This window comes from Xenopus laevis, chromosome 9_10S, assembly GCF_017654675.1.
Source record: "Xenopus laevis strain J_2021 chromosome 9_10S, Xenopus_laevis_v10.1, whole genome shotgun sequence".
Classification (NCBI taxonomy): Eukaryota; Metazoa; Chordata; class Amphibia; order Anura; family Pipidae; genus Xenopus; species Xenopus laevis.
Genome location: NC_054388.1, coordinates 91,135,878 through 91,163,621, shown reverse-complemented (window position 1 = coordinate 91,163,621; position 27,744 = coordinate 91,135,878). Strand labels below are relative to the sequence as shown.

General features: G+C 39.2%; 1 protein-coding gene across 1 annotated transcript; it reads right to left on the bottom strand.

The window, feature by feature from the left end:
• Positions 1–13,165: 13,165 nt before the first annotated feature.
• LOC108703124 (QRFP-like peptide receptor) lies at positions 13,166–27,522 on the bottom strand. Its single transcript, XM_018239129.2, has 2 exons — positions 27,139–27,522; positions 13,166–15,583 (listed from the first exon to the last, which is right to left on the bottom strand). Exon 2 carries the CDS (start codon positions 15,440–15,442, stop codon positions 14,135–14,137), a length of 1,308 nt encoding a protein of 435 aa, XP_018094618.1. The 5' UTR covers positions 15,443–15,583; positions 27,139–27,522; the 3' UTR covers positions 13,166–14,134.
• Positions 27,523–27,744: the final 222 nt, after the last annotated feature.

The following is a 27,744-nucleotide window of genomic DNA, read 5'->3' as shown; positions in this document are numbered from 1 at the left end:
ACAAGCGAATCAAAGTTGCACTAGCGTTGCCTAATTTGCATACGGCTGGAAGTTAAAGTTCAATGGACGTATATACAGTATGTTGCAGCCAATACATTACACTACACAAGCCAGGGAAACCTTAATAAAAAAAATAGAGTTGTTATATTGCCCTACACATGAGCCCAGTGTATAGTTTATGTGCTATATGTTAGGAGATGTGGGGGGAAGGCGGGTACTTTGAGATCTTTTGCAGCCTATCACCCTGAAAAATGAAAAGTCGTCTGCAATTTTGGGACTTAGAAAAATGTTCAACTATTTTTTGAGGAAGTCCTATCTACTCTATTGCACTTCATCTGGTCTGTGGTGGCGAAGGCAAGTCTGGCGCAAAAAGTAACGCTCAGTAAAATCCTCATCTTAGTGAATTTGCGTAGTTACGTCCATTCGCCAGAGCACAACTTCGCCAGACATAAAAGAGCAAATTACCGCTGTCTATCTCCTTCACTAGCGAAGTTCCGCCTGCACCCAATAGTAAATCGACGAAGCAACAAAATGATGTCATGCTGGTGAATTTTCACTAACGTTAGTCACTTCACCCTTTAGTGAATCTGCCCCATAGATTGAGGCTTAGAGGATCCTGTCTGTTAAAGAGCAGATACAGGTCTTTGAGTCAGAGACATTCTTCGAGGGGCAATCAGTTTGGGCACAATGGATAGCTCAGTAGCTCAGTAGCTGCCCAAAAAGGAATAAGTAACCATTGGCACAAGTACAACTTATCGCATCCAACATGAGCTCTGTCTATGACAGGGGGTTAGGGCCCATGTGTGGAAATTGCTAAAAGCTAATTGTTGATTGGTTGCAATTAGCAACTGCATTGGTGCAATTTAGCACCTATGTTATAAATAAATACAGTATGTCATTTTGTATCGATTTACATTTCCCCAAGATACCCAGTTATGTTGCAAGAGCGGAGCTGCAAACTGGTTCTAAAAATGAACCAAGCTGGATATTTATGAGATTTATGAACACATGAATCCGCTTAGTACAATATGAAGTTGCTTTCCTCTTTGAACTGCAGCCCCGCTTTAAGCAGTATTAATCTAGGTCCTTCCCTCTGCCGTAGCTAAATGTAACAGTATTAACTGTTGCCAATATTCGTTCTAAAAGCAGATATTTTTCCCCGCTTTGTTAGTTGCTTGAATAATTTCAGCTGGCAGGCTTGAGCTTTTTGCTTTTAAATCAAAACTCTCCCAAATTGCTCTTGCTGGATTTTAAACTGGAGCCCGCTGTGCTAATATGTCTGAGCAATTTGATTTCCATTAATACTGTGCAGGGAGTCGCTCTTGGGCAAGGAAGTTAAAAAGATTGTAAATGGTTTGTTGTCTGTTTCTCTCTTGGTTCTGTATATCTGCTGTGGCTGGGACAGAATGCATCATCTTTGTTGTTTTACACACACATTTCACAAGTGCTCCGTGGCATCTCCGGTTCATTCACATTCTGCCCACAGATGTGCGGAAATAATCCAAAATGGACTGTTTTTGATGATAAATATGCTACATTAGGCTCTTTAACAGAGATAGATGGCATACCCCAAACAGATATTTTCCCCGTCCTAACCTTCTCTAGACTGTGTATTGTTGCCATTACCATTAACAGAAAGCAAAGATTGGAACCCATTTGTAAAGGGAAGCACTCGTGAACTTAAGAATTGCTTTAAAGGACACTAAACTGTCAAATGTTCTTCCACAGCATAAACTGAGACTGGGGAGAAGGTTTCACCATCCGTTTTGGAAGGATTTATTTCTTACAAATGCAAAGAACTCCCTTCCAGGGTTAAGGTAAAGACTAATAACTTTCTTGGGTTGTTATTGTAGCAAGTGATGATCACATGCACTTATAACCAGATGAGGATGGCTTGCCTTGCTCTGGATACACTTGCATAGAGTTTGGAATGGTTCATTCTGTCTTGCTATATAACAATATACTTCTGACCTCACTAAAGGCTGCAGTGGAGGAATATTACCCTTAATCCCTGTCTGAAAATCTAGTGTTTACCATTATCCTTTGCTATTGGGTGAACCCTGCTGTAAACTGGGTACTGACTTTGCTGCACTTAAAAGGGACCTGTCACCCCAAAAAGGAATTGCAAATCCCATTTTATGATGGCAGTCAAGCAAAATAAACTTCACTTACACTATATAAATTATTTCAGTGTTGTTTTTTTTTAGTTTCAAAATTCCCAATCACATCACACAGACAGGCACCATTTTGAGGACACTGTTATTAAGGCAAACTTTGTTGGGGAATGTGGGGAGAGCAGTGACGTTTAGTAAGTGCTAAATAGAAAGTGAAAGTAATTGCTTGTCCTGCCTCTATACCTAAGGCAGGGGTCCCCAACCTTTTTTACTCGTGAGCCATATTTGAATGTAAAAAAGAGTTGGAGAGCAACACAAACATGAAAAAGTCCATGGGGATGCCAAATAAGGGCTGTGATTGGCTATTTGGTCGCCCCTAGGTGTACTGGCAGCCTAAAGGAGGGTCCATTTGACAGTACACCTGGTTTTTATGCAGCCAAAACTTGCCTCCAAACCAGAAATTCAAAAATAAGCACCTGCTTTGAGGCCACTGGGAGCAACATCCAAGGGGTTAGTGAGCAACATGTTGCTCGCGAGCTACTGGTTGGGGACCACTGACCTAAGGTATAGAGGAGGGGACAGGCAATATATCATTGACAGCTGAAACATTTTAAAAGAGTTAATAACATGTATGGATTTAAAAGAATTTGGGTTTCCTGTTCAAATTGAAAAGGACTTTTAGGGGTAAATGTGCCCCTTATTGTACAGCTTTTTAAGTCTGGGTGACAGGTCTACTTTAAGCAGTTGCTGAAAGTAAGAGACCCTGATTGCCACCAACACTGATAGAGGTTGTTTTCATTGGAAATGGACCTGATCACCTGTACTTGGCATTATAACACTAAGAAAACAACTATATACTAAAAAATGTACCCTTCTATTCATCATTGAACTATGTGGCTAAAAAGGGAGATTTGATATGACGCCTCAAGCTCTTCTGTGAGGAAGGAAAAAAAACATAACCTGTTTATTGTTTATGCTGAGCAATATTTATGCTAATATGTATGTTGGATAAATTAGTGTAGTTATTTCTATATCTATGGCTTGCTTTAATTAGCATCCTGCCATTCATCATGTACTTAATTACTTAAAGGGATACTGTCATGGGAAAAAAATTTTTTTTCAAAATGAATCAGTTAATAGTGCTGCTCCAGCAGAATTCTGCACTGAAATCCATTTCTCAAAAGACCAAACACATGTTTTTATATTCAATTTTGAAATCTGACATGGGGCTAGACATATTGTCAATTTCCAGCTGCCCCAAGTCATGTGACTTGTGCTCTTATAAACTTCAATCACTCTTTACTGCTGTACTGCAAGTGTTGGAGTGATATCACCCCCTCCCTTCCCCCCCAGCAGCAAAAACAAAAGAACAATGGGAAGGTAACCAGATAACAGCTCCCTAACACAAGATAACAGCTGCCTGGTAGATCTAAGAACAACACTTAATAGTAAAAACCCATGTCTCACTGAGACACATTCAGTTACATTGAGAAGGAAAAACAGCAGCCTGCCAGAAAGCATTTTTCTCCTAAAGTGCAGGCACAAGTCACATAACCAGGGGCAGCTGGGAAATTGACAAAATGTCTAGCCACATGTCAGATTTCAAAATTGAATATAAAAAAATCTGTTTGCTCTTTTGAGAAATGGATTTCAGTGCAGAATTCTGCTGGAGTAGCACTATTAACTGATGCGTTTTGAAAAAAACATGTTTTCTGATGACAGGATCCCTTTAAATGAAAAGATTATTCACTCCTTTTTTCCCCTGGGTATCTTTGCTCTATTGGATTGCCTTTTAATGTTGACAGATGGCCCTGGTCTAGTCTCTCTAGTTTTCCCATTCCTTCTTCCATTTTGGACATGACCTGACCCACTGCAGCTTTCCCTCTATCCTGCTCTTGTTGTTCTTCTAGCCTTTTAAATGAATACAGTGAATTAAGCTAGGTAACTCATGAAATATACAGTGCAGTATACACAGGAGGTCAAACTTCAAAACAAAGCTGCATTTTTCATGAGCTGATCATGAGATGATAAAAATCGTGTGCCTTGAGTGCTTGCTACAGTTGGATTTTATGGTGAGCACCCGGCCTTTGCTGTGAGGAGTGGTAAGTGCCGATATGGAGTGAAAAAAATATATAGTGAATAAAGTACCCTTCATGTAGATTATAAGGATATTATAAGTTACCGAGGAGTTTCATTATTTATTTTACAGATATTTTGGGTTTCTTTTTAAGGGTTAGTACCAATAAGGGGAGTGGGGAGGTGTGGTCCCTGCATTCAGTTTTGACCTAGAAATAAGTAACTAGTCCAGTTTTGGGAAATGTAAAATACTTCTTTCTGAGAACTTACAGTATTGTCCCTGAGCTAATAACTGCTCTTTACTTGCCTGCCTGAAAGCATGATAAAAAGTGTGTAAAGCTGGCCATAGATGTTGAGATTTTTAAAAGATCTGATCGTCATCGTGAGACCACGATTACCTTGGAACGATCGTACAAATTGTCCATCAACTAAAAAGACCAATTTGCCAGGAAAACAAAGGGGAGCTGCCTGCTTGGCCCTGCAAACATAGATAGATTGCACTGGGACCGACAAAATTTTTTTAACCTGGCCGATCAATTTCCTGACAGATGTCGGCCGAAAAATCATAAGACGTTAGATCGTTGTACTAACTGCACGATAATTTCGAAGGATTGGTCGGACTTCACTAAAATCGGTCGTTCGGCAAGAGAAATCTTTGTGTCTATGCGGAGCTTAAGACCCAGGTGCACACTAATGGCAAATATAAATGGAAATAATAATAAAAAGGAAAAAAACTCTTTAGCAAAGATCATAAGATATTCCCTGGAGCCAAAACTAAATTCCAATAAGCAAAGTCAACGGCAATAATGATTTCTAGAAAATGTTGCTTAGTGAAAATAGGGTAAAATTGTGTTTTTAAATTAAATACATTTATTTCCAGATTCAAACTACCAAATGTAATCAATGTTATAAAGAAAAGAGCAACATGGTGATTGGATGCCAAGTATTAATAAATACACTTAGGGGCATATTTATCAAGGGTCAAATTTAGAGTTTATGGGAGTTTATAAAAACTCCCATAAACTCGAAATGAAAAAAAAACGACCAATCAAAATGTATTAAAAAAATAAAAAAATTTAAAATTGGGTGAATAGGATCGACCTGCAAACTCAAATTGAATTTGAATTGAAGTTTTTTCACCACCAAACAACACCACATTGATTGTAGGAGGGACCCCATAGGCTAAAACACCAATTCGGCAGGTTTTAGATGGCGAATAGTCAAATTTGAATTCTTAAAGGGACAGTACATGATACATTTCTTAATTCTAATCTCACATTTTTTTTTAAACTCAAATCGAAGTTGGACTATTCCCTAGTTGAATTACGCTAAAATAAACTTGAACTTTAATTTAAAAATTTGAATTTTCAATTGTACCCTTAAGAAATCTGCCCCTTAATAAATAACTTGAATTTACAGCCAACAAGCATTAACATGTATTTTTTTCAGCCACAACTTACAGGGTTTATAGATTTTAAATGTGTTTTTTCTCCGTTACTATGGTGATTTTGTGCAAGCTCTTCCTATGATAATGTCAATGACACAGATCAACAAAAATACATAACGCGAGTGAATTGAAAGCGTATGAATGAGATATAAATAAGATACATTCCTATGTTTGTGTTTAGCTTGCCATGGTAAATTTCAATTATAGTCTCATGGATTAGGCAGGAGGGAGTGATTTTAGGGCAACTTTCAATTTCAATCTCCCCACTACGGGGGTGGTGTGGGGTAAGGACCCTAGTAATATAATTTTATTATGCCCTGCTTTCACACCAAACTAAAATGAATAATCTCCCCTAATAAAAGAGGGCCTTGAGAGTCTCTTACCACTAGTAATGATCAGTGAATGACACCCAAGGCTAATGACCTACCTGTCTAATGTGAAGGGCCCCCATAGAAATGGCTTGATTTACTCCTATCCAAATACACACGGAGATGGCATTTTAGAATGCCTGGCGTTCTAAAATAAATATATGTCCTAGTGACTGCCCTTCATTAGTATGCCAATCCATATAGCATATCTAATGGAGCCACATGGATTTGCAGTGAAATGCTCTTGAAACTTTATCCAATTTGGCCAGGATGCAGTGTCGGACTGGGACACCAGGGGCCCACCAATTAATCTTGGACCAGGGGATCCACTCTCATTACTATTTTTCTTCCTCTTCTCACTTAACCTCTATTCTCCTAGTCTCTTTTTTTTGCATACTATAATCTATTTTTAAATCTATTTAGCCTATTTGTTCAAATAGAAATAAGGTATGGCCATGAAATAGGCCAAATGTTTAGCAGCATGAGAACCCACTGACACCTGGGCCCATCGGGACTTTTCCTGGTATCCTGCTGGGCCAGTCCGACACTGCCAGGATGATTGTCCAGCACTTTGTTTTTAATGTATAAAGAAGGCTCAGTATTATCATGTTCTTAAAAAGCAGCCTTGTTTTTATTAATGTGTGCAATACACATTCATTTGTACCATCCTCTGGCTATAAATGATCAGATGTTCCAGTATGCCTGCAAAGAGCACAGAGTACATGGCTGAAGCCATGGGTACGTAAATTATTTTTGTTAAAGGGATACTATCACTTTTTATTTATGCGCCACATTATCATGTATGCAACAGAAACAGAGTATGAATATTTTATTCAACACTCTGTATTTTTCTTGCTTACCTAAGCAGCATCACAGTGCTCTATGCACCCCACAGCTCCGTCTCCGTTATTTGCATTCTCCTGCTGGTCAGAGTGCAATCTGCTTCAAGTTATTGTACTTTTGCTAGAGCAGGAGTGACAAGAATGCTGACTGTTTTCAACGTTTTTTTATTTACTGTTAGTTTTCATGGCACGCTCCACCTAGAGCAGAATGCAGAATCTGTTTTAAGTTATTTAATGGGATCTAAACTCAATAAATAAATTGATGTACATTTACTCTGGCTTTGCCTCTGAGCACTTTTTTCAATTTCCATTAACTTTCTATTTTTAGCCATATCTGAGATATTTGCATTGTCAGACCACCTATACCACGCAACCGTGAAAACAAATATTTGATTATTGCCATTGGTTACTGCCCATGGGTAAATTTGCTCAGTGTTTATTATCTGTTATTTACCGAGCATGAACCTGCCCTAGTGGAGCGTACAATCTAACTCCCTATTACATCTCACACACAACACAGTCAATGTTATCAGGAGCCTGGATGTATTTGGCATGTGAGAGAAAACCAATGCAGACATGGGAAAAACATAACTTTCTGCAAATAGAGCCCAAGCTGGAATTTAACTCAGGACCTGCACTGCAAGGCAGAGTCACTGTGCTGCCCCTCTAATGGCTGGACCCCACTCATTTAAAGAGAAACAGTTAAACACTTTTAGTTAATGATTTACTTATAGTACTTAAAGACTATGGGGCAAATTCACTAAGCAGCAAAAATGCGCTAGCGACGCCTTCGTCGCACTTCACCGTTTCGACAGGGTGCCGCTAATTCACTAAAATCCGAAGTTACGCTTAGGGAGGTAAAGTTGCACTAGCATTAATTTGTCAAGCAAAGCGAAGTTACGCTAGCGATGCCTAATTTGCATACGGCGCCAAGTTAAAGTACAATGGATGTATATGTAGCAGCAAATACATTACACTACACAAGCCTGGGAAATCTTTATAGAATAAAATAGAGTTGATATTTTGCCCTATACTGTACATGTGCCCACTGTATAGTTTAGGTGCCATACGTATGTTAGGGATTGTAGGGGGGAAGTAGGGTGCCCCCAAAAAAATTTACAATCTTCGCCAGCGTTTTAAACTGTTTTTGAAGCAAGCCCTATCTACTCTATTGCACTTCGCATGGTCTGAGGTGGCGAAGGCAAGTCTGGCGCAAGAGGTAACGTTCAGTAAAATGCGCAAGTTAGTGAATTAGCGTAGTTACGTCGTCCCTTTACCATAGCGCAACTTCACCTGGCGTAGGCGATTCTCGCTTTATTGAATTTGCCCCTATATTTGCATTTATATTATTGAAAAATAGTGTAAATTATTATAAAGTTGCCAAAAAACATAAACTGAGCCCATAATGAAATTGCTAGAAATGATAAGGTACAAGAAATTAAACTATCAGTCTCAAATTCATATACTGTAAGTGATCAAGGGCTGTAGATGCCATGTTTAGCCCCACAATCTCTTGCTCTGGACCAATGATCCCCAATCAGTAGCTCATGAGCAACATGTTACTCCCCAACCCCTTGGATGTTGCTCTCAGTGGCCTCAAAGCAGTTGCTTATTTTTTAATTCCAGGCTTGGAGGCAAGTTTTGGTTGCATAAAAACCAGATGTACTGCCAAACAGATCCTCCTGTAGGCTGCAAGTCCACATATAGGCTACCAATAGCCAATTATAACCCTTATTACTACCCAGGAACATTTTGCGTGCTTGTGTTGCTCCCCAATTCTTTTTACATCTGAATGTTTCTCATGGGTGAAAAAGTTTGGGGACCCCTGCTCTAGCCTATAGCCCCATCCACCCACAGACTCTGTGGACAGATGGGGCTAATACACTAATACAGGTAGAGGGGACTAGACTTGAGTATGAAGTTGAGAAAAGTATTGCCTGGTATTTTCCTGGCCCACCTCTAAAAAATGATTCCTGATACTAATTATTTATAGCAAAACATGGCGCCCATATCACTGCTGTTAAAAACTCCAAAAGCAGATACTTTACTCTTAGTTCTGTCCCAAAAGATAAAACCCTAAGTTATTCAAGTTCTTTAAAAAGAATAACGTGATAACGTGTGATTTCCAGCTGCAATATTATTTTAGAAAGTTGTTTGGCAATTTCCAGCGATAAGTATGCATGAGTGAAGGGGAAGAAGGGAGATAGTGATGGTATATTGTACAAGGTAATTGTGCATTGTAAGATACAGCATATCTCAGTAACTGCACTGTAAGTCTAAGCAGCTGCTCGGTAACATATGCACCTTATTGAAAGCAGCCTCAATATGTTGCTCTGGATTATTATACAACCAATCAGACTGCTGCTCTTGCTGATTTTCTTTCTCTTTCTATGGTTTGTTGAGCAAAAATTGCCTGAAATATTCACTTTGTTCCGTTTCTGGGGAGGTTTAAGGGAAAAAAAAAACATTCAGGAGTTGGAAAAGAAAAGTAAATTTTTAAAGGAGAAGAGAATTTGCTTGACATGGAAACACACACAATTATCTAACTGTCATGATGTCTCTTGTAATACACTGGCCCTTAACTTGACTGCTGGGAAATTCTCTTTATTGTTCAATGCTGTCCCCAGGGGTAAACATAATAAAGTGGGTTTTTGAAAGTGACACTTCTTGTGGTCAAATAACCTACATCGACATCTTTGTTCTGCCTAAGGACTGTGGCTGACTATACAACCCTATGAAAGGCATCTTTCTTTTAAATCATAAGAGAACAAACTGCAGCAGATGGTCCAGTCTACAATCACAGACAAATGTTTTTTTCTTTAACAAATAATTCACTTTATTATTTTATTAGAAAGAACATTGACTTGTGCATAAATATTTACACATCATATCAACATTTATAATACAGAAATTCCAGGCTTGGATTTGTGTCAAGGCCACAAAGACCCGGGCCTATGGTGGCAAGATTTTAGGGGCAGCGTGCTGCCTATCCACATCATAATTTTTTCAGGAGCATGTACAGCTCTTTAACTCTTCTGCGTGTGTAATCACCAGTGCTCCAATTGAAACTGGTGTATCTATATACAACTAAGGGTGGGCACAAGGACCCGCTAGTCTAGGGGGAGCCAAATTATAAATCCGGCCTGAGGAGGACTATGGAAATGCATCCCAACTTAGACTAAGCACTGTCCATATTAGCAGAGCACAGTCCTGTATCAGTTATTACAGCACACCAGCAATTTCAAGATTTTGGGCATTAGCAAGAACAACCATGTAAGAGCCATGTTTTGAGTATACCAGCCACTATTAATGACCATTTAAATTGTGATAAATACACAGTTACTTATTTACAATGAGTAAACTTTAGAATGTACACACATTTGAGTTTTGATACATTCATGCTTTCTTCAATGCTTTCTCCCACTTTCTCTCCCTCTTTGCAGTGCCAGTTTTCTGCATGGATCAGAACTTACCAATGTTATTGACTTGAAGATGTAGGATTTATTGGGTTCAGGATGGTGTTCATTATATATATATATATATATATATATATATATATATATATATATATATATATATATATATATATATATATATATATATATATATATATACTGTATATATATATACTGTATATATATATATAGTTTACTAACAAAAAAAACGCATCAACCAGGACTTCGTGTGAAAAATCAGATATCAAAATTTATTATCAACGTTTCGGCTCCATGGCTTGAGCCGTCTTCTTTCCTGAAGACGGCTCAAGCTATGGAGCCGAAACGTTGATAATAAATTTTGATATCTGATTTTTCACACGATTGTTTTGAACCAGCACACGGGCATTGGATCTTTCGCCATGTGCACCAGCTACAAAGTATATATATATATATATATATATATATATATATATATATATATATATATATATATATAGAGTATATATATAAACACCTGGTCTATTGAGGAGAAAAGACTGTGGCAACTGTGGCTCTGTGAATAAAAGGAATCGGTTGAAAGGTTTTCATGTTGACTGCTGAGAACCAGACATAATTGGGTCTCTTTTATCACCTCTTAAGAGCACAGGTGCGCCTCACTGTATGTCTATGTATGTCACAACAGCATACCCACCAAGAACAAACTCTGTTCCTGTAAAGCATATTCAGTCACATCTCTGTAAGGGTCTTGAAAATCTTCTTTAAGAATTAAATTCTTGCTCTCTAAGTGAGAGAGAAATGTAATTTCTTATCAGACTAGCTCCATGACTACATGTGGTGACTTTGGATGATGACAATTTAGGTCAACAAGCAACAAGACAAGCAAATGTTGGATATCCCTCATCCACAGAAGCTACCAAACAGTAGGCTGATATGTTGCCTAATATCTATCTATCTATCTATCTATCTATCTATCTATCTATCTATCTATCTATCTATATATCTATATATCTCTCTCTCTCTCTCTCTCTCTCTCTCTCTCTCTCTCTCTCTCTCTCTCTCTCTCTCTCTCTCTCTCTCTCTCTCTGTATTTATATGTATCAGAATAAGGGGAATAACTAACCTTTATGTTGTAAGGCTTCTTTTTACAAAAGCTATTCCTTTGCTTTTGTTTAATTTGGATGTTACATTATCATGTATGCTTTAAAGGGAGACAGAATGTATGTATGCATTCAAAGTAAACTATTTGTAACCTCTGACACTGCATTCAAAGTAACCTATCAAATTGCTAATAAAATGTGTAATTTTCTCTTCTGCCGTGTATCTGTTTTGTTAAAAAAAAAAGTTATTTCTCAGAATGTAATGGAAATAAATAGGACAACATTAATTTTAGGCCCTTCTGATAATTGAGTTTGCCTATCCCAAGGGTATTTCTGCCACAAGACAAGGGGAGAACCTCATCATAGATAATGTTTCTGCAGGGGATGCAAATAGCTTTTACATGAACCAGTGGCATAACTACCAGGGGAGCAGGGGGTGCGATTGGGCCAGGGCCCGCACCCCCTCAGGGCCCCCTGGCAGCTCGGGCGCCGCTGTTTCCAGGTGGATTCCGGGCGTACGGAGTGGGGCATCCCGCGCCAGGGCCCACCCCACCTCTAGTTACGTTGCTGACATGAACTATAGCTATTTTAGTGTTGGAGTGTAGCACAGCTCTCTACAGTAGCAGGTAAATAAGGGATGATGGCTTGAAGTGACGATGGCAAATCTTCACCAGTTCAGGTGGCAGAATGGCCTGGATTGACCTCTTGGACCCCCAACTTACCACTGTTCTGGATGGTATATGGTCTTCCAACAAATGCACACAAACACCCAGCCTCTCCAAAAGTTCAATTACGGTGCTTGGGGTATAGGAGAAGGGCACCTCCACAATAAAAATAGAGCAAAATTACTCAAACACACATATAATTCAAAAGGGGATAACTCTGTGTTTAACAGTGTCAAGCCAAAGGTCAGGACCAGGACCATCGTCAGGTGTGACTTAATGTTTCGCCCCTGAAACCTTATACTTTTTGGCTTGACACTATTAAACATGGGGTTATCTCCTTTGGCTATATACATGTGTAATTTTGCTCTGGATGGCATGAGGCTATGTCAGGGGCATTTTTTTAGGAGTTCAACTTTTAAATTACATAGCCACCTCCATAAGAGTGTATGGAATCTCTTCTACAGCTGGGTATTTACCTCCCCTGCAGCAGAAATACCATCTAAGGGGCAGATTCACTAAAGGGGGAATTGTTGCCAGTAAACGCTTCATAAACTTTGTGCAACTTCGCCAGGTGAAAATTTGTTACCACTACGCTAATTCACTAAAATGCAAAGTTGCATCCTGGGTGCAGAACACTGGCGACTTTTCGCTAGCGTTACTTTGGCAGTGCGAGCGGTTCAAAGTGAAATTACGCTAGTGATCGCTTAGAAAAAATTGTTAGTCCTCTTACACTTAGGTCAATTTGGGGTGGGTACAGTAAAATCCTATGGACATCTTTATAAGAGATGTTGGTGCAAATGCTTGAAGTGACCACTTTTTATTACAAATGTCCAAGGAACATTTGTAATTAATTCAATAGTTCAATAGTTAGGACTATTGAATCCCACTTAAAAAAAGGACAAGTTGACAGCGTTTTTACAACTTTAATGCGTTTCCCGCAGACAGGATATGATGTAATTGACATAAGATTGAGGAAGATCTAGCTTCATTTTAGCAGTTCATCTGGTCTGAGGTGGTGATGTCAACTCTGGTGAAAGAGGTAACGTTCAATAAAATTCACACTTTACTAAGTAACGACCATTCGCCAGAACGAAAAGTCGTCTTACAATAGAGTGTGAATGAACGCTAGTGATGGTCCCATTCGCTAGTGAATTGTCCCCTACACCTGTTAGTAAATTGAAGATGTCCCTGCGGATACAATTTCTGGAAAAATGTTGCTAGCGTTAGCCACTTTGTCCTTTAATAAATCTGCCCCTAAGTCTTGGTGCTCTTATTGCCTTAGTGCTTAGTGGCAAAAGTGTCCATTGTTATTGTATCTATGCTATGTTTACAAAGAAAGCACCAAACACATTCAAAATTCTCTGCAGTTGTACTCTTAAAAGCATTAAATATTTGCATGATAAGGACTAAACAAAATGGAACCAGTGCAAACCGTCCCTTTCCAATCACAGATAAGCTGGTTGCTCCATTTCTGCAGGTCTACAGCTTCTGGGATCCTTCACACACTTCTATCCATATCCAGAACACATCTAGACACACTGATAAAGCCTACTTTATTAGAGTGCAGAGTGTTTTAAGATTCCCGAATTTCCCAAGTTAAGAGAATGAAAACATCCCTAAGTTTTGTGAACCCACAAACTTTTTTCTATTGTTTTTACTCCCATTTTGGTGTGTCCAGTTGTATTCTGCATTGTGTTTATTGTGGTATATTTGTCCCAGCTATGATTTTCTAAAGGCCAAATTGATATCATTTGTACATTGGTTGCAGCACACATTTTAAAGTTTTCTTCAACTTGTGTGCTCTTTGTGACATACCCAAATAATGAGTTTGTAGTTCTTGATAGGAAGAGGTTTGACAAGTCAATAAACTTTTACTTTTACTGAAATACTGCATTCAAATTAATAAAGCACTTAAAAAAATAACTGTATTTGATTTTCCTGACACTGTCAATCTGTTTTTTAACTTACAGTGTGATCAATTTACTATGAATATTTCCAGGATGGTTTTTTCTGAGTCATTGCTCTTTGAGACTATTAAAAAATATGTATTTCCAAGCCCATCATTTTAGTATAATGGCACTCTTGACTTTAACATAATTTATGAGGTGGTATGGATTTTACAGCAGTAGATTCACACACATTAATCATGGGGTAGCAGTTCTCGCAAGTGTCCCCCATTGCTAGAGGACAACTGGTTTTAGAGTTCTTGGCTGAACTTACTGAGTTTTTGTAAGAGAGCAGCCTAGGCATTGAGTGCGGAGATCCATCCGAAAATGAGAAGCTGAAGAGAGAAATCATTCTGTTGTGGTAAATGTTCTTCATTTGCTTGGCTGACCTATACAGGTCTCCCACAAAACAGTAACAGATTGGATTGAGACTGGAGTTAGTGAGTCCAAGCCATTGAGCAAATGGTCTCAGATGAAGAATCCAAGGTGATGGAGTATCTACCTGAGATGGCTTGGGAATGTTAAAATCAATCCAGATGTCCAGCATGTAAAACGGTAACCAGGAAACTGCAAAAAGAGATACCAAGGCTACCACCATCTTAGCAATTTTCTTCCTGACTTTGAGCCTGGAAACTGGAAACGACTGATTTCTTGAGTCACACTCTTTGAAATTACAAGCAGAGCTCCAAAGTTTGCGTATAGTCAAGAAGCAAATAACCATGTTGAAGAGAACTGGCAGGCAATACAAAGCACAGAACAAGAGGAAGTTATATGCCTGTTTGAACACAACATGGGGCCATATTTCTAGGCAGATTGGGAAAACAAATGGCAAACTTGGAATGATTGCTATCTCATCTCTTTTATTCATGAATATTAGAGGCATGCATATACTGGAAGACACTACCCACACCACTACAATGGTACAAAATATTTTCTTTTGGGTGAAGAAAGACCTGGCATTAAGAGGGTTATGTACATTATAGTACCTGTTTACACTGATAACTGTTAGGCTAAGCACACTGGCAGATACAGACACGGCTTGGATAAAAGGCACTGCTCTGCACAGAAAATCTCCATATACCCATACTTTGTAAATCAAGTTGCCAACGGTAATGGGCATACAGATACAAACCACCATTAGGTCACATATAGCCAGATTGATAAGCAGGCTTCTGGTGGCACTTAAACTAGAGGTCCTTCCACTTCTTTTTCCAGTCAGAACCTTAATAGACATTATATTGCCGATAATGCCTACAACAAATGAGAGGACATACATAGTAGTGAGAATAATCGTAATAGGTTCTTTGTCAAAGAGGAATAAAATTTTTTCCAGTTCTTCAAGATTCAACTCTTGGCTATCATTTCCCAGTATCTGTATGGACAGATTGCTGTGCACTGTAAAGCCTAGTAGAGATGAGTTAATATCTTCCACACCGCCAGATGAATTCATTGCTTCTTTAAGATGGGGTGGAAAATGTTGATAATATTTTATTCAGGTTTAATCTGGAGATCTTTGCATTCCGGCCTGACGTTTCATTTAGTTTGGTTTCCCAGTATTTTAGTTGCATGATGTACTTGAAAAAGTCCAGCTCTGAAAGAGAAAATGAAATAAGTATCGATGAAAAGATTAGGTTTCTCCTAAGCATTTCTTAATTCAGTAATATTTCCCTCAAGAAAATAAACTGCATTTCAATAATGGTTACGTTTATCTGATTTCAACAGTGCATTTCTGGACAATGGCATATCAGATTGCATACTGTGCTTTCCAACAATACAGCTAATGATGTGGAAAATGTACAGTAATATATTACATACACACAGGCAAGTCAAGGCAAAGAGTTTCATTCCAGGGAAACTTTAGATGTTTTTGAAAGGAAAGATACGTTAGAACAAATATGCATTATAACAGATATAATACTTAGAAAGATCAACAGATATATATGAATCTCTTAAGATTAGGTATAATTCCTCTCCTTGTTCAGCACAGTATTTAAATTTGGAAGGGACAGTGGCAAGAATGAAAGAACACTGGACATAAAGCTGGCCATAGACGCAAAGATCCGATCATACGATTTGACGATTCGTGCGATTTTCGGACCGTGTGTGGAGAGTCCCGACATTTTTCGAATCGGTCGTTTGGTCGATTGGACAGGACAGAGATCGTACGATTTTCAGTGGGAGACTGTCATTAGCTTTGTCAGACATAACTATCGTACGATTGCTGTCAGGGGCAGAACATTGGCTGATCTGTTCTTTAACTACTTTATTTGATCTGAATGGTAAGACTTTGATCTGAATGGTTAGTGGCAGGTCGGGAGATGGGGAAGTCCGATCGTACGATGATTCGTACAATTGGATCTTTACATCTATGGCCAGCTTAAGGTATGGTTTGTAAGACTTGAAAAGGTTAAGTTGAAGACAGTAATTCTAAAAGATACCCCACATGAATCCAGAATGTCAAACCCTCCAGGTATTTCCTTCTTTAAGATCGCCAACAAAAATGACATGATTCTATTCACTAGCAGCTCTCATTGAATAAATACTGTGTGTTGGGGACTGAGCTCATACTTTTATCTTCCTGATGATAGCACTTCAACGCATGTGTCCTCTATGAAATGCAAGGATGAGCATTGATGCTCATTAAATAGTCTGAAAGTGCTCCAGCATAGAGATATGAGTGTGTGTATTATACAGTCTATCAGAATGATTCATTCACTGACCCACGATTTGTGCAATGGGAATATTAGATAGATAATGATTGTTGATGAGGTCTGAAACATAGATGAGAACCTAGGCACCTAGTTTTAGATTTATTTCCCCTCCAGAATCCAGATCATTGGCCCAGACTAGGTCAGCAGTAGGGAGTAATGTGTGTGTCTGACAATATAATGTGTTCATCTGACGGACCATACTATTACAGTAGCCGGTAGTGAAGGGCACAGATAGCTGTAGTACAAAATACAATTAACCAAAAGCATTTATAAATGTTTATGGTATCTGAACCCTACTATTAACAGTGATTAAGAACTTTAATCAGCCAATCTTGATTGTCTTTGGAGGAAGAAGTCTAAAGATTAGAGAAGTGGCTAAGGTGGCTAATTGGATCCAATGTTGATAAATGTAAAGTCATGCAACTGGGATGTAAGAATATCCAAGCCGCTTATATGCATAATGGGACCGCACTAGGCAAATCCATAATTGAAAAGGACCTTGGAGTCCTTGTAGACAATAAACTTTGCTGTAGCAAGCAATGCCAGTCAGCAGCATCAAGGGCAAATAAGGTCTTGAGCTGTTTTAAAAGGGGTTCTTCTTCAACTGTACAGTGCACTGGTAAGGCCCCATCTAGAATATACTGTACAGTTTTGGTCTCCAGTGCTCAAATTGGATATTATTAAATTGGAGAGGGTTCAGAGAAGGGCAACTAACTGGTAAAAGCATGGTATGGTATGTATAGGTATGGAAAATCAAAGCTATGAGGAAAGACCAAGGGGTAAATTTACTAAGCGGTGAAAATCGCAACACTTTGCCAGGGGAAAATTCATTTAGACATCGCTAATTTACTAAACTGCAAAGTTGCATCCAGGGCAGCGAACACTGGTGAATTTTCTCTAACGCAACTTCATCAGAGGTCTTCGCTCAGACAATATGCATACGGCGGGAAATTTAAAGTTGAATGGACGTATATGTTGCAGTATTACACGACACAAGTCCAGGGAACCTTAATATAGAAAATATAGTTGTTATAATGCCCTACACATGAGCCCACTGTGTAGTTTATGTTCCATATGCTAGAAAATGTATGGGGGAAACCGGTTACCCAAAAAAAGAGTGTGAATAAACGCTAGCATCTGTCTCTTTTGCTAGCGAAGTTACGCCTGCACTCGTTAGTAAATCGGCGAAGTGCCTAAAAACGTCACTTCGCCCTTTAGTAAATCTTCCCCCAAGTTGGGGTTGTACACGCTGGAGAAGAGGCACTTAAGGGGTGATATGATAACTATGTATAAATGCAGTATATAAGGGATCATATAATAATCTCTCTAATGCTTTATTTACCAGTAGGTCTTTCCATCTGACGCAAGGTCACCCGTTCCGATTAGAACAAAGAAGTTTAGAAGAAAGGAGGTTCTGTCTAAATATTCTGAAGGGGTTTTTTACAGTGAGAGCTGTGACAATGTGGAATTCTCTCTCGATGGAACGTGTGTCTTTTTTCAACCTAACTTACTTATGTCAATATGCAGATCGAAGGAAGAGAGGTGTCAATTTAGAACAGAACAGAGGCTTGGGCGAATTTTACCCATTTGTTTTAGACAAAAATTCACCGCTGGCGAAATGTTGCCAACTTCCATTAAAGATTATGGGTGTCAAAATTTTTTTTACGCACGGCAAATTTTTTTGTTGACGCGCAACACCATACAAGGCGAAAAAATTAGCCCATCCCAGTCTGTCACAGAGGAATTGTAAGGAAAGAGATCACAGTCTTTAAAGGAAAATGTGAAAAACATTTTGGTTTCTTATATTGACAGTTTTCAGTTTTTGCAGTCTAGCATCAGTTGTTTTAAGGGACAACAATTAGGAGCACCGATGTAGAATTGGCCATGATAACAGTAGACACTTAATAGATTTCCTTATACTCAGATGAATATGTTCTTCAATAAAGGTTTATGAAACTTAAAATATTTGAGCCTGGTTCTGACCCATTTATGTTCAAAAATGTTCACTGAGTGAAGGAACATGTGCTGTATCTGAAAAATACAGAACCGATTTCAAAGATGACTAACCAGAAACAATGATGACCATATTAGTAGAGAGCAGAGACCATTAGTGATGGGCGAATTTGCAAAACGGCGCCGGCGTCTCGTTTTTGACGCCGGCGCCCGTTTTTGCTGCGAATTTTCGCGGGCGTTTCGCGAATTTATTTGCTGGCGGCAAAACGCGCAAATTCGCCGCGAATTCGCGCCTGGCGAATAAATTCGCCCATCACTAGAGACCATGCAATAACCACTACTGGAGGGATTTCAGAGTGTAACAGGGTCACAAAAATGTAAATGATGCTTGTGATTAAGTAATCTGTATTGTAATGGGTTCATCTCAATCAAAACATATTATACCGGTGCTCTTGGGTGGCATAATGGTACTTTACTAATTCTCTTCTCTTATACAACAGATGTTGTATAATATTATTTAGGTACTGAACGCACTGCGTTGTTACAATAAATCTTTTATGCATTGTAGTGACTAATAGGAAGCACACATAAACAAATCATATTGTAATACATATTATATTCTTTTGTATGCATGATGGACTGTGCAAACTGAATTTTTGCAGAGCTGGATTTATCCTGTGATGCACTAAATGTGTATTTGTGTGATTAGTTTATAGATCTTTTTCTCCTTACGGAAGCTGCTCTAATTTCATTTAATACATGTTGGCACAGTATGAGCCCATTAGCTCTGAACCTGAAAATATACGACATTCTCATTTAAAGGGGCTGTTCACCTGTAAATTAACATTTAGTATGATGTAGACAGTGATATTATGAGACAATTTGTAATTGTTTTTCATTTTTTATTTTTTGTGGTTATTTAGATTTTTATTCAGCAGCTCTCCAGTTTCAGCAATTCAGCAAACTGGTCGCTAGGGTTCAAAATACCCTAGCAACTATGCACGGATTCGCATAAGAGACTGGGATATGAATAGGAGAGGGGCTGAATAGAAAAATGAGAAATAAAAAGTAGCAGTAACAATGCATCTGTAGTCTTACAGAACAATTGTTTTTTTAGACTGGGTCAGTGACCTCCATTTGAAAGCTGGAATAGGATTTCGTTATCATACCTGGTTTGCATTAAATAGTTTATGATACCAGTGATTCACATAGTTCCATAATACCATATTTACTTAATTGCACATAATCTTTTTATTACATCGTCCTTTTTTATTTGTCTAGACTACATGTTATTATTACTGTAAATATAAATGATATTTAATGATCTATTAATTCTGCTTATAGATTCTGCTTTATTCAAAAAATGCCATTGTTATGCCTTTCTCCAATAATCCTACTTACAGTATCTCTTCCCAAAGCCTTCTTGTCAATCAGAGCGATATGCAATGGAATGACTTGATTGTAATTACGCCAATTCCCAATATCATTACCTGGGGCAGTGAGGTAGTGTTACTTCGCACCCTTACACCTGGCGAATTTGCGTAATGGACGAAACTACGCAAATTCACTGACGTGCGAATTATTCTGAACGCTACCTTTTACGCCAGACTTCCTTCGCCACCTCAGACCAGGCAAAGAGCAATAGAGTAGATAGGGATTGCTTCAAAAAAAGTTAAAAAATTTTATAAGTCCCAATTCATTTTTTATGGGTGATAGGCTGAAAAAGATTGAAATTTTTTTTGGGGCTCCCCTCCTTCCCCCTACATTTCCTAACTCATGGCACCTTAACTATACAGTGGGCACATGTGTAGGGCAAAAGAAAAATTATATTTGCTGTTTTGAAGGTTTCCCAGGCTTGTGTAGTGCTGCTACATATACCTCCATTGTAACTTTGCTTTGCTTGGCGAATTAACGCTAGCGCAACTTCACAACCTTACGCTTCCCCTGAGCGCAACGTCGGATTTTAGTGAATTTGCGTAGCGATGGCGAAAATACGCCTGACGAAGTGCGGTGAAGCGCGGCGAAGCGGATGCTGGCGCAACAACGAATCTTAGTGAATGTCCCACTATGGTGGGTGCTGGGGATTCTCTGGGTACTAGTTGCTCCAATAGTGAACCTACCAACCCCTAGTCAAGCCACTTGGTTTGCTATTCAAAGAAAAGAGCCTTTAAGCTTTAAAGAAATAGAGCACAGCAGCATCTTGTTTAAAGCTTTGGGGACTTCATCTCCAAAAGACTATCAACAAATTGGACAATATTCCTAGACATGCAGCTGAAATGGTTTAAAGGGGCAGCATACCTTTTGTGCAACAGGAGTACAATGAATAGGGTTTGTGCCCTATTCCTATTTTTGCCCATTATTTTTTGACTTTTGTTATTTCTAAAGCTAAACAGGGCAAACGGGGTAATTGAAGATATTGAACTCCATGTTTGGTCCATAGAGTTGGTCAAATCTGTCCCATTTTTTTTCGCTGGAAAATTGGCAAAATGGTGTGAAGATATGCAGAAAGGTTGGAAAAATAGCGAAACACATTAAAGTCAATGGGCGTCAAAATAATTTTGATACGTGACAATTTTGACGCGAGCGACAATTTTTATACGCGGGACTATTTTGCCCAAATGCATTAAAGTCAATGGGCGTCCAAATAATTTTGCTTTTTATGCAGAAATTTTTTTGCTGCATTTTCACAATTGTATTCACGGATGGCGAAACGCGGAAATTTGCCACAAGAGGGAGGGAAAAGGGGGGGGGAATTATATGGTGGTAATCTAATTATCTCCCTGAGCTAGTATTAACTGGATAATTTAGCACCACAAATTAGGTAACATTGTGTGTAATGTCCCAGCATGTAACCCCCCTGGGTGTTTAACACACAACAAGGGAGTCCAGGCAGTCTGGTTTTCTGCTTGCCCCCAATGGAGGTAGGTGAATGTGTGCCAGAACCTGGGGTAGCAGGGTCCCTGGGAGATACAAACTAGGGCCAGGGTCCCACGTATGAAGACCATGCTGCAGCTGCATTTTTTCAAAGCTCTGTATGACATTATATTATCCATTCTACTCCTAAAGGTAAGAGTGCAGGGTTTAACCCATACTTTACTGCATGTTCCCAAATTTTAGGACTATAACTAAAAAATTTTAACAATTTAAAAAAGCTTAAAAACCTTCTGCATAATATATCTCGGGACACAGAATCACAATGTGTGGACATGCCCCTATATACCCATATAAGATGATATATGAATAAATTGTGCTTTAGTTAAAAGTCACACTATCAGAACTTGTATTATGGAGAAGCAGAAGAGGCTATAATAGTACCAGAACTAAAGCATGCTTTGGGTAAGCAAAAACTGTTTCTAAAAAAACAATAAATACAGTAGCGTAACTAGAGGGGGGCGGGCCCTGGTGCGTGACGTGCAGCCGGGCCCCGTCCCCCTCCGTAAGGCCCACATTTTCAATGGCGCTCGGGCTGCGGGGGGGGGGGCCCTGAGGGGGTGCGGGCCCTGGCCCACTCGCACCCCCTGCTCCCCCGGTAGTTCCGCCACTGAATAAATACAAGGTTTGTTGTTTGAACATTTTGAACTGTCCTGTTGGTTATCTGGCAGCTGAATAAGAGGCAATATCACTGGATCCTGTTGATCCTGTTGACCCGAGACTCACATACTCTAAAGTCCCTGTACACTGCTGATTAGTTAGTACTACATCAGCTCATTAAGTATTTAAGCTTTTAAATTCTTTGCTTGTACTCCCAGTAGCTTTAAAGAGATACTGACACCAGAAATTAAACTCCTTTTTCCATTTATCATAATATTGCCTTTGAAAGCTACTTATAACTTTGCCATATAGTATCTGCACAATGCTTTTACATTACCTATCTGATCCCCCATGTTCCTGTATGAGGGGGGCAGGCCCCGACTGGCAATCTGTGGGTCCTGGCAAATGCCAGATGGGCTGCTGTAAGTTGCCATAGACACTCACTATTTATTGGGCTGGTGAGGGGGCTGCTTAAGCCTCTGTGTACTTGGAATGACAGGGTCTTATGTGAATCCCAATCCGGGCCTGTGAGGGGGCTGCCATATTTGTGCAGCAGGAGCCCATTAGCATTAAACTCTAACTGACAGTCTGAGATGGAACAGTCAGGTTGGCAAAACAGTCAGGTTTAGAAACTTCAACTAACAATTATTTACAATATGTACATTCATATAAATCTTAAAAGTAGTTTTTTAGTGTCAGTATCACTTTAAGAACATATTGAAGACTTGATATTCAGATATTGGTTACAGACTAAATAGAAGCTCATGTATAGTCCTATAATGTTGACCTCTTCAAGCAATATCTGATGGTGGTATGGTGAGATACTGATTACAAGGGGCAGGAGCTTGGCTTATAGGTCTGCATGTAGCACTATATGATCCTGAAGAGACCTGCTCCATCATGACTTCACCTACCCAATCTTTCCCTATGGACAGTTTTATACAGAGGTAAAAACAAGCACATTTATAGTTTTCTAGAATGGGCTTTGCTCTTCTGTTATTGTTTTTTTGAGACTCAATATTAAAACCAAGGGCATCCAATCTGATAAGTGCGTAGTCTTTTGCAAAGCTGAATGAGTTGCATTTTCCATTCCTAGGGAGATTATATAGAAAGAATTAATATGATTATGTTGCAGCTGATCCAATGTAGTACTTGAATCCCAACGCACATGGGAGAATGCAATATGAATCTGATGATTATGTTCATAATGACAGTGACTAATTATGAACTTTGTTTCTATTCACATCTGGCTCGATGAACTTTGAATGGCGCAGATCATTTTGGTTTGGATGAGTGTGCGCATGAATCATTTCATGAAATTCCTTGTAGGGTTTCCAGGTACATTAGTTTTGCATACCTCCCAACTGTCCCTTTTTCGGAGGGACAGTCCCTCTTTTGACAGCTCAACCCGCAGTCCCTCATTTGTACTGGAAAGTCCCTCTTTTCTCTGCACTGAACAGCCAGAAAAAGAAACAAAGTTTCTCACTAACAGGTGCAAATAAGATACTTTGTAACAATTTGGAGACACAAAAACACAGTTTAGATAAGGAGAAATATTTTCAAAGTTTCATAACCTGCCAAATTTTGTAAAACAAACATGGTAATTAGGGGGTGTGGTCACAGAAAGGGTGTGGTCAAAAAAAATGTTGTCCCTCTTTTTACTTCCAAAATGTTGGGAGGTATGGTTTTGTGTACATGCAATACAAGGGGTGACTAGCTGACCATCCTTAGGTTAGAGGTTTTTTTTTGCTCTCTTACATCCCTTTTAGATATTAATAGGTTTAAAGGACTACGAAAGTGAAAAAATAAATCAATCTCACACTTATTGTTTAATCACTCACTACACAGAGGAAATCAGTTGTCACTGGTCTCTTCGTTTTCCGTTTTTCGTTCCTCCAGCTAAATTTGAGCTGCAATGACAACAATGATGCGGGTATTTTGCGCATGTGCATTAGCGATCGAGGGTAGAAGGGAGCAGTTATACCTTAAGCAATATGGTGGCGGCATTCTGATGAAGCAGCTGCGATTATGAGAAATTAAAAGCTCCTTGATGGTAGCCTTGGGTGAGCTGTAATCTTAGAGATCTCTATGAGACCTGTTCAGGGAAGATTATGATTCAGTTTGGCTTTCCTTCTCCTTTAAAGCACAAATCTAGAGGAGAACTGACTTCTGCTAAATTGCTTTAAAGGTCGGGGAACATAAATTGATAAAAAAAAACCTAATACACTGTTTCAATTACATTTGCAAATAACTTTAAAGTATTGAATATTTTAATAAATGTATATTGGAAAGTTGCTTTCATATTTTTGGGGGGGTCGTAATCCCATGTAAGTGACACACATTTACAAATAGTCATATGGATTAACACTCCAATTTTTACAGCCAGGCAGCAATCAATAAAGCTGTGTGTGCTTGTCATGTGTGGATCATGCTAGGACAGGTTACGTTCTGCGTGTGCATATTAGTATGTTTATTTATGTGCATATAAAGTGTATGTATGTATGTACGTTGTGACAGGGTGTTTGGGAAACACCACTGACTTGCAGGAAAGTGCCCTAAAAAGAGTGCATTTCATTTGCATGATTTGTGTTGCAGAGTGATACCCAGCACAGGTAGGGCTATTATTCCCGATCAGCCAAGTAATTAAGTGGCAGCTGAGAGAGGAGCTAGCTAGGAAAGGTAAAAGGGCTGTGTTACCACAGTTTAGAGCTCTCCAGATACTTCCTAGAGTGGAGGGAAGTGTGGTGGTGCTGCTGGGAGAGACAGTGCCTGGCAGAAGGGGGTCTTGCTGCCAGCAAGAGTGTTGCAGAGGCTGGTGAGCCTAAACCCTTAGAGGGGAGAAAGGAGTGGCAGAGGCTAGTGAGTCCCAGGAGGGGAAGCCAGCGAGCTGAGTGAGAAGCCTGCGTGTTCTCAATTTCCGAAGGGTGAGATTTTCCCTTGATGGTGAGAGCCAAGGGGGGGGGGACCCTTAATGTTTTACTTTGAAGAGCTGAACTGTACCTTGAATGTTCTACATTGAAGTTGCTGAACTGTACCCTGAACATTTTCTGTTGCCTTTTGTTGAGAATGCCCAGTGCTTAATAAACCTGTATTTTGTCCGAAGCCTTGGTGTCCCTGTCTCTAAGCTCAAAATCCTTCACTTTCTTGCCAACCAAACACTCATTCCCCATAAAGTGCATGTGCAGACGAGTGGTATGTCACAATGTATATATGTAGATTATGTGCTTTCATGCATTCATTGGTGAGTGCACACTGATGCATGTGTTTGTAAGTGCTGTGTATGATTAAGTTTGGGTATATCTGCTTTCTCTGTATGTGTCTGTTTGTGTATATGTTCATTTGTATAACCATGTGTGAACGGGTGTTTGTGTAGATTGTGTGTGTTAACATGTCTGCTGTTTATGTGCTTCTGTGCAGGTTTATTCTGAAGGTACTTGTATATATGTGTGTGTGTATATAAAGTAGGTGTATACAGTACATATGTGAGTGAGCAGATGCGTAAGTGGGAAACAGAAAAATTCCCGCCTGGGGTGAAGAAAGCAGAATCAGTTTTTACTGTGCTCATTACATTTACCTTTGTGTAAGAAACCTGTTGTCAGGTGAAATTCAGTTCTTCTGTGTGTATTTGAGCTCCGCTATTTAATTACATGCACTGAGAAAACGGTAGATGCAACAGAATCTTTTTTCAAGACATACTGTAACAGACAGACTGAGAAATGATTTTGAGGAGAAGCTTATACAGACAACAGATCTGGTGCACTTAACCCACTTATGTTGCATATTATACTCATGTATAGATCTGTTTGTCACAATGTTCTGCGGAGCAGGGAAGACATAGTTATTCCTCGACTCTGCAGTCAGCATTGCGTTACAGGCAGCGATGTGTTTCGTACAGGAAGGGATAATAAGTCACTCTGATTCCTGTGTTTAGAAACTAATTCCAGGAAGCCATCAAGGCACATTTCCAAATTTAACGCACATCTTGGTAGCTGCTATAATTTATCCAGGCAACATCATGAGCTTCGTTGACAATGACGAATTAGTGGAACCAATTATTTTCGGTGGCGCAAAATAAAAGCCTAGAAGCAGTGCTGCTCATGTATAATTCACAGTATTTGATGCGTTTAAAACTTATGAATGGTTGCATCGCTGTACCCGCCGAGGCAAATGTCTAAAAACAAATCATTAGGCTATTATACTCTAAAATTGCTCCTCTTCATCATGATTCACTGTGGAATTATTTAATGTCCTTATATACAATGCCTTCAGTGGAGCAGCTGACAAAGTATACTAATAGGTAGCATGTGATATCAGGCTTAGATCACACTGGAAGATAAACTAGATCTATTTGTTTGTTGTGGGCTAAGGAGTCTACTCTGTGGCTACAGGAAACAATTAACCCTATTTCTAGCCACCTACAAGTAACCGCTGTGTGATTTAATTCCAAGTGCCAATCCATCAACAGTAGGTACTTCTGAGTTCTGAGATGCAGGCAAGCACAGTATCTGACCGATTGTAGTATAATAAAAGGCACCCCAAGTTGAGCAGTTCACTGTGTTTTCCATGTGTGTGATTAAATGGATGCAAACATTTCACTTCCCATAAATGGATGAAAATAAATGTAGTAGAAATAATTCAAGTATGAACATCAAGCCAACTGTCATTAAGTCCTCCCCCCCACACACAATTTTTTAGGAAAAGCACAACTTATCAGTTAATCTGTTTGAGCATTATATGTGCAAGAGACAGTATTTCTCTTAGTGCTTCATTTTATATGTATATTCTACGGCAAATAAAGTTTATGTAGTTTCTAAGCCAGTGCCAGGCAGCATTAGATTGGCTTCAGTGAGCCCTCTCCATGGTGCTGAATGAGCAGCCTAGGAACTTTCCTACCCTGTACTCTGACAAAATGCAGTCCGGACTCATAAAGTAACATTATTGAATAACTTACCTGCCAGGTAATTCCTGTCTAAGTTGGTCACATTCATTCCAAGGCAAATCATCCATGGATCTGAAGATAAGTAGATAGGACAGATATCACAGGCTACTCCAAAGCGTGGTCAATATATCTAATCTCGGTGAATCAGATGTGCTCAGTGCATAAATAATCTTTACTGACGAGGTCTGGATAATACTTTTTCTGGTTCTTAGCTGTCTGTTTGTTAAATAAGAGATTATGCTAGAAACTCCCCATGTCATTGTGCTTTATGAGTTCTTTAATCCTCAAAGTGCCTCTGAGTTGCCATTTACACATATTCAGGTGGAAAGAAGCATCTGATTTCGCATCAGAGAGAAAATCCAGAGGCACAGTTCTGTAGTGGGAGCGTCCGAGAGCAGTTGCAGTCTGATCGTTGTGCCAGTAGCCTCTCTAGTCATACTGAACATGTGAGATGGGACTCCTCCCCTGATTTAAGGTGAGACGTAACAACAAACAAGGACAGACAACATCTTAATTGATTTATAGGCTGCCAGATAATCTGCTGTGTTTTGAAAACACTGGCAAGGGTATAGATTTTAACTAAACCAATTAACATTTATACAGAGTCATTTTATCAAG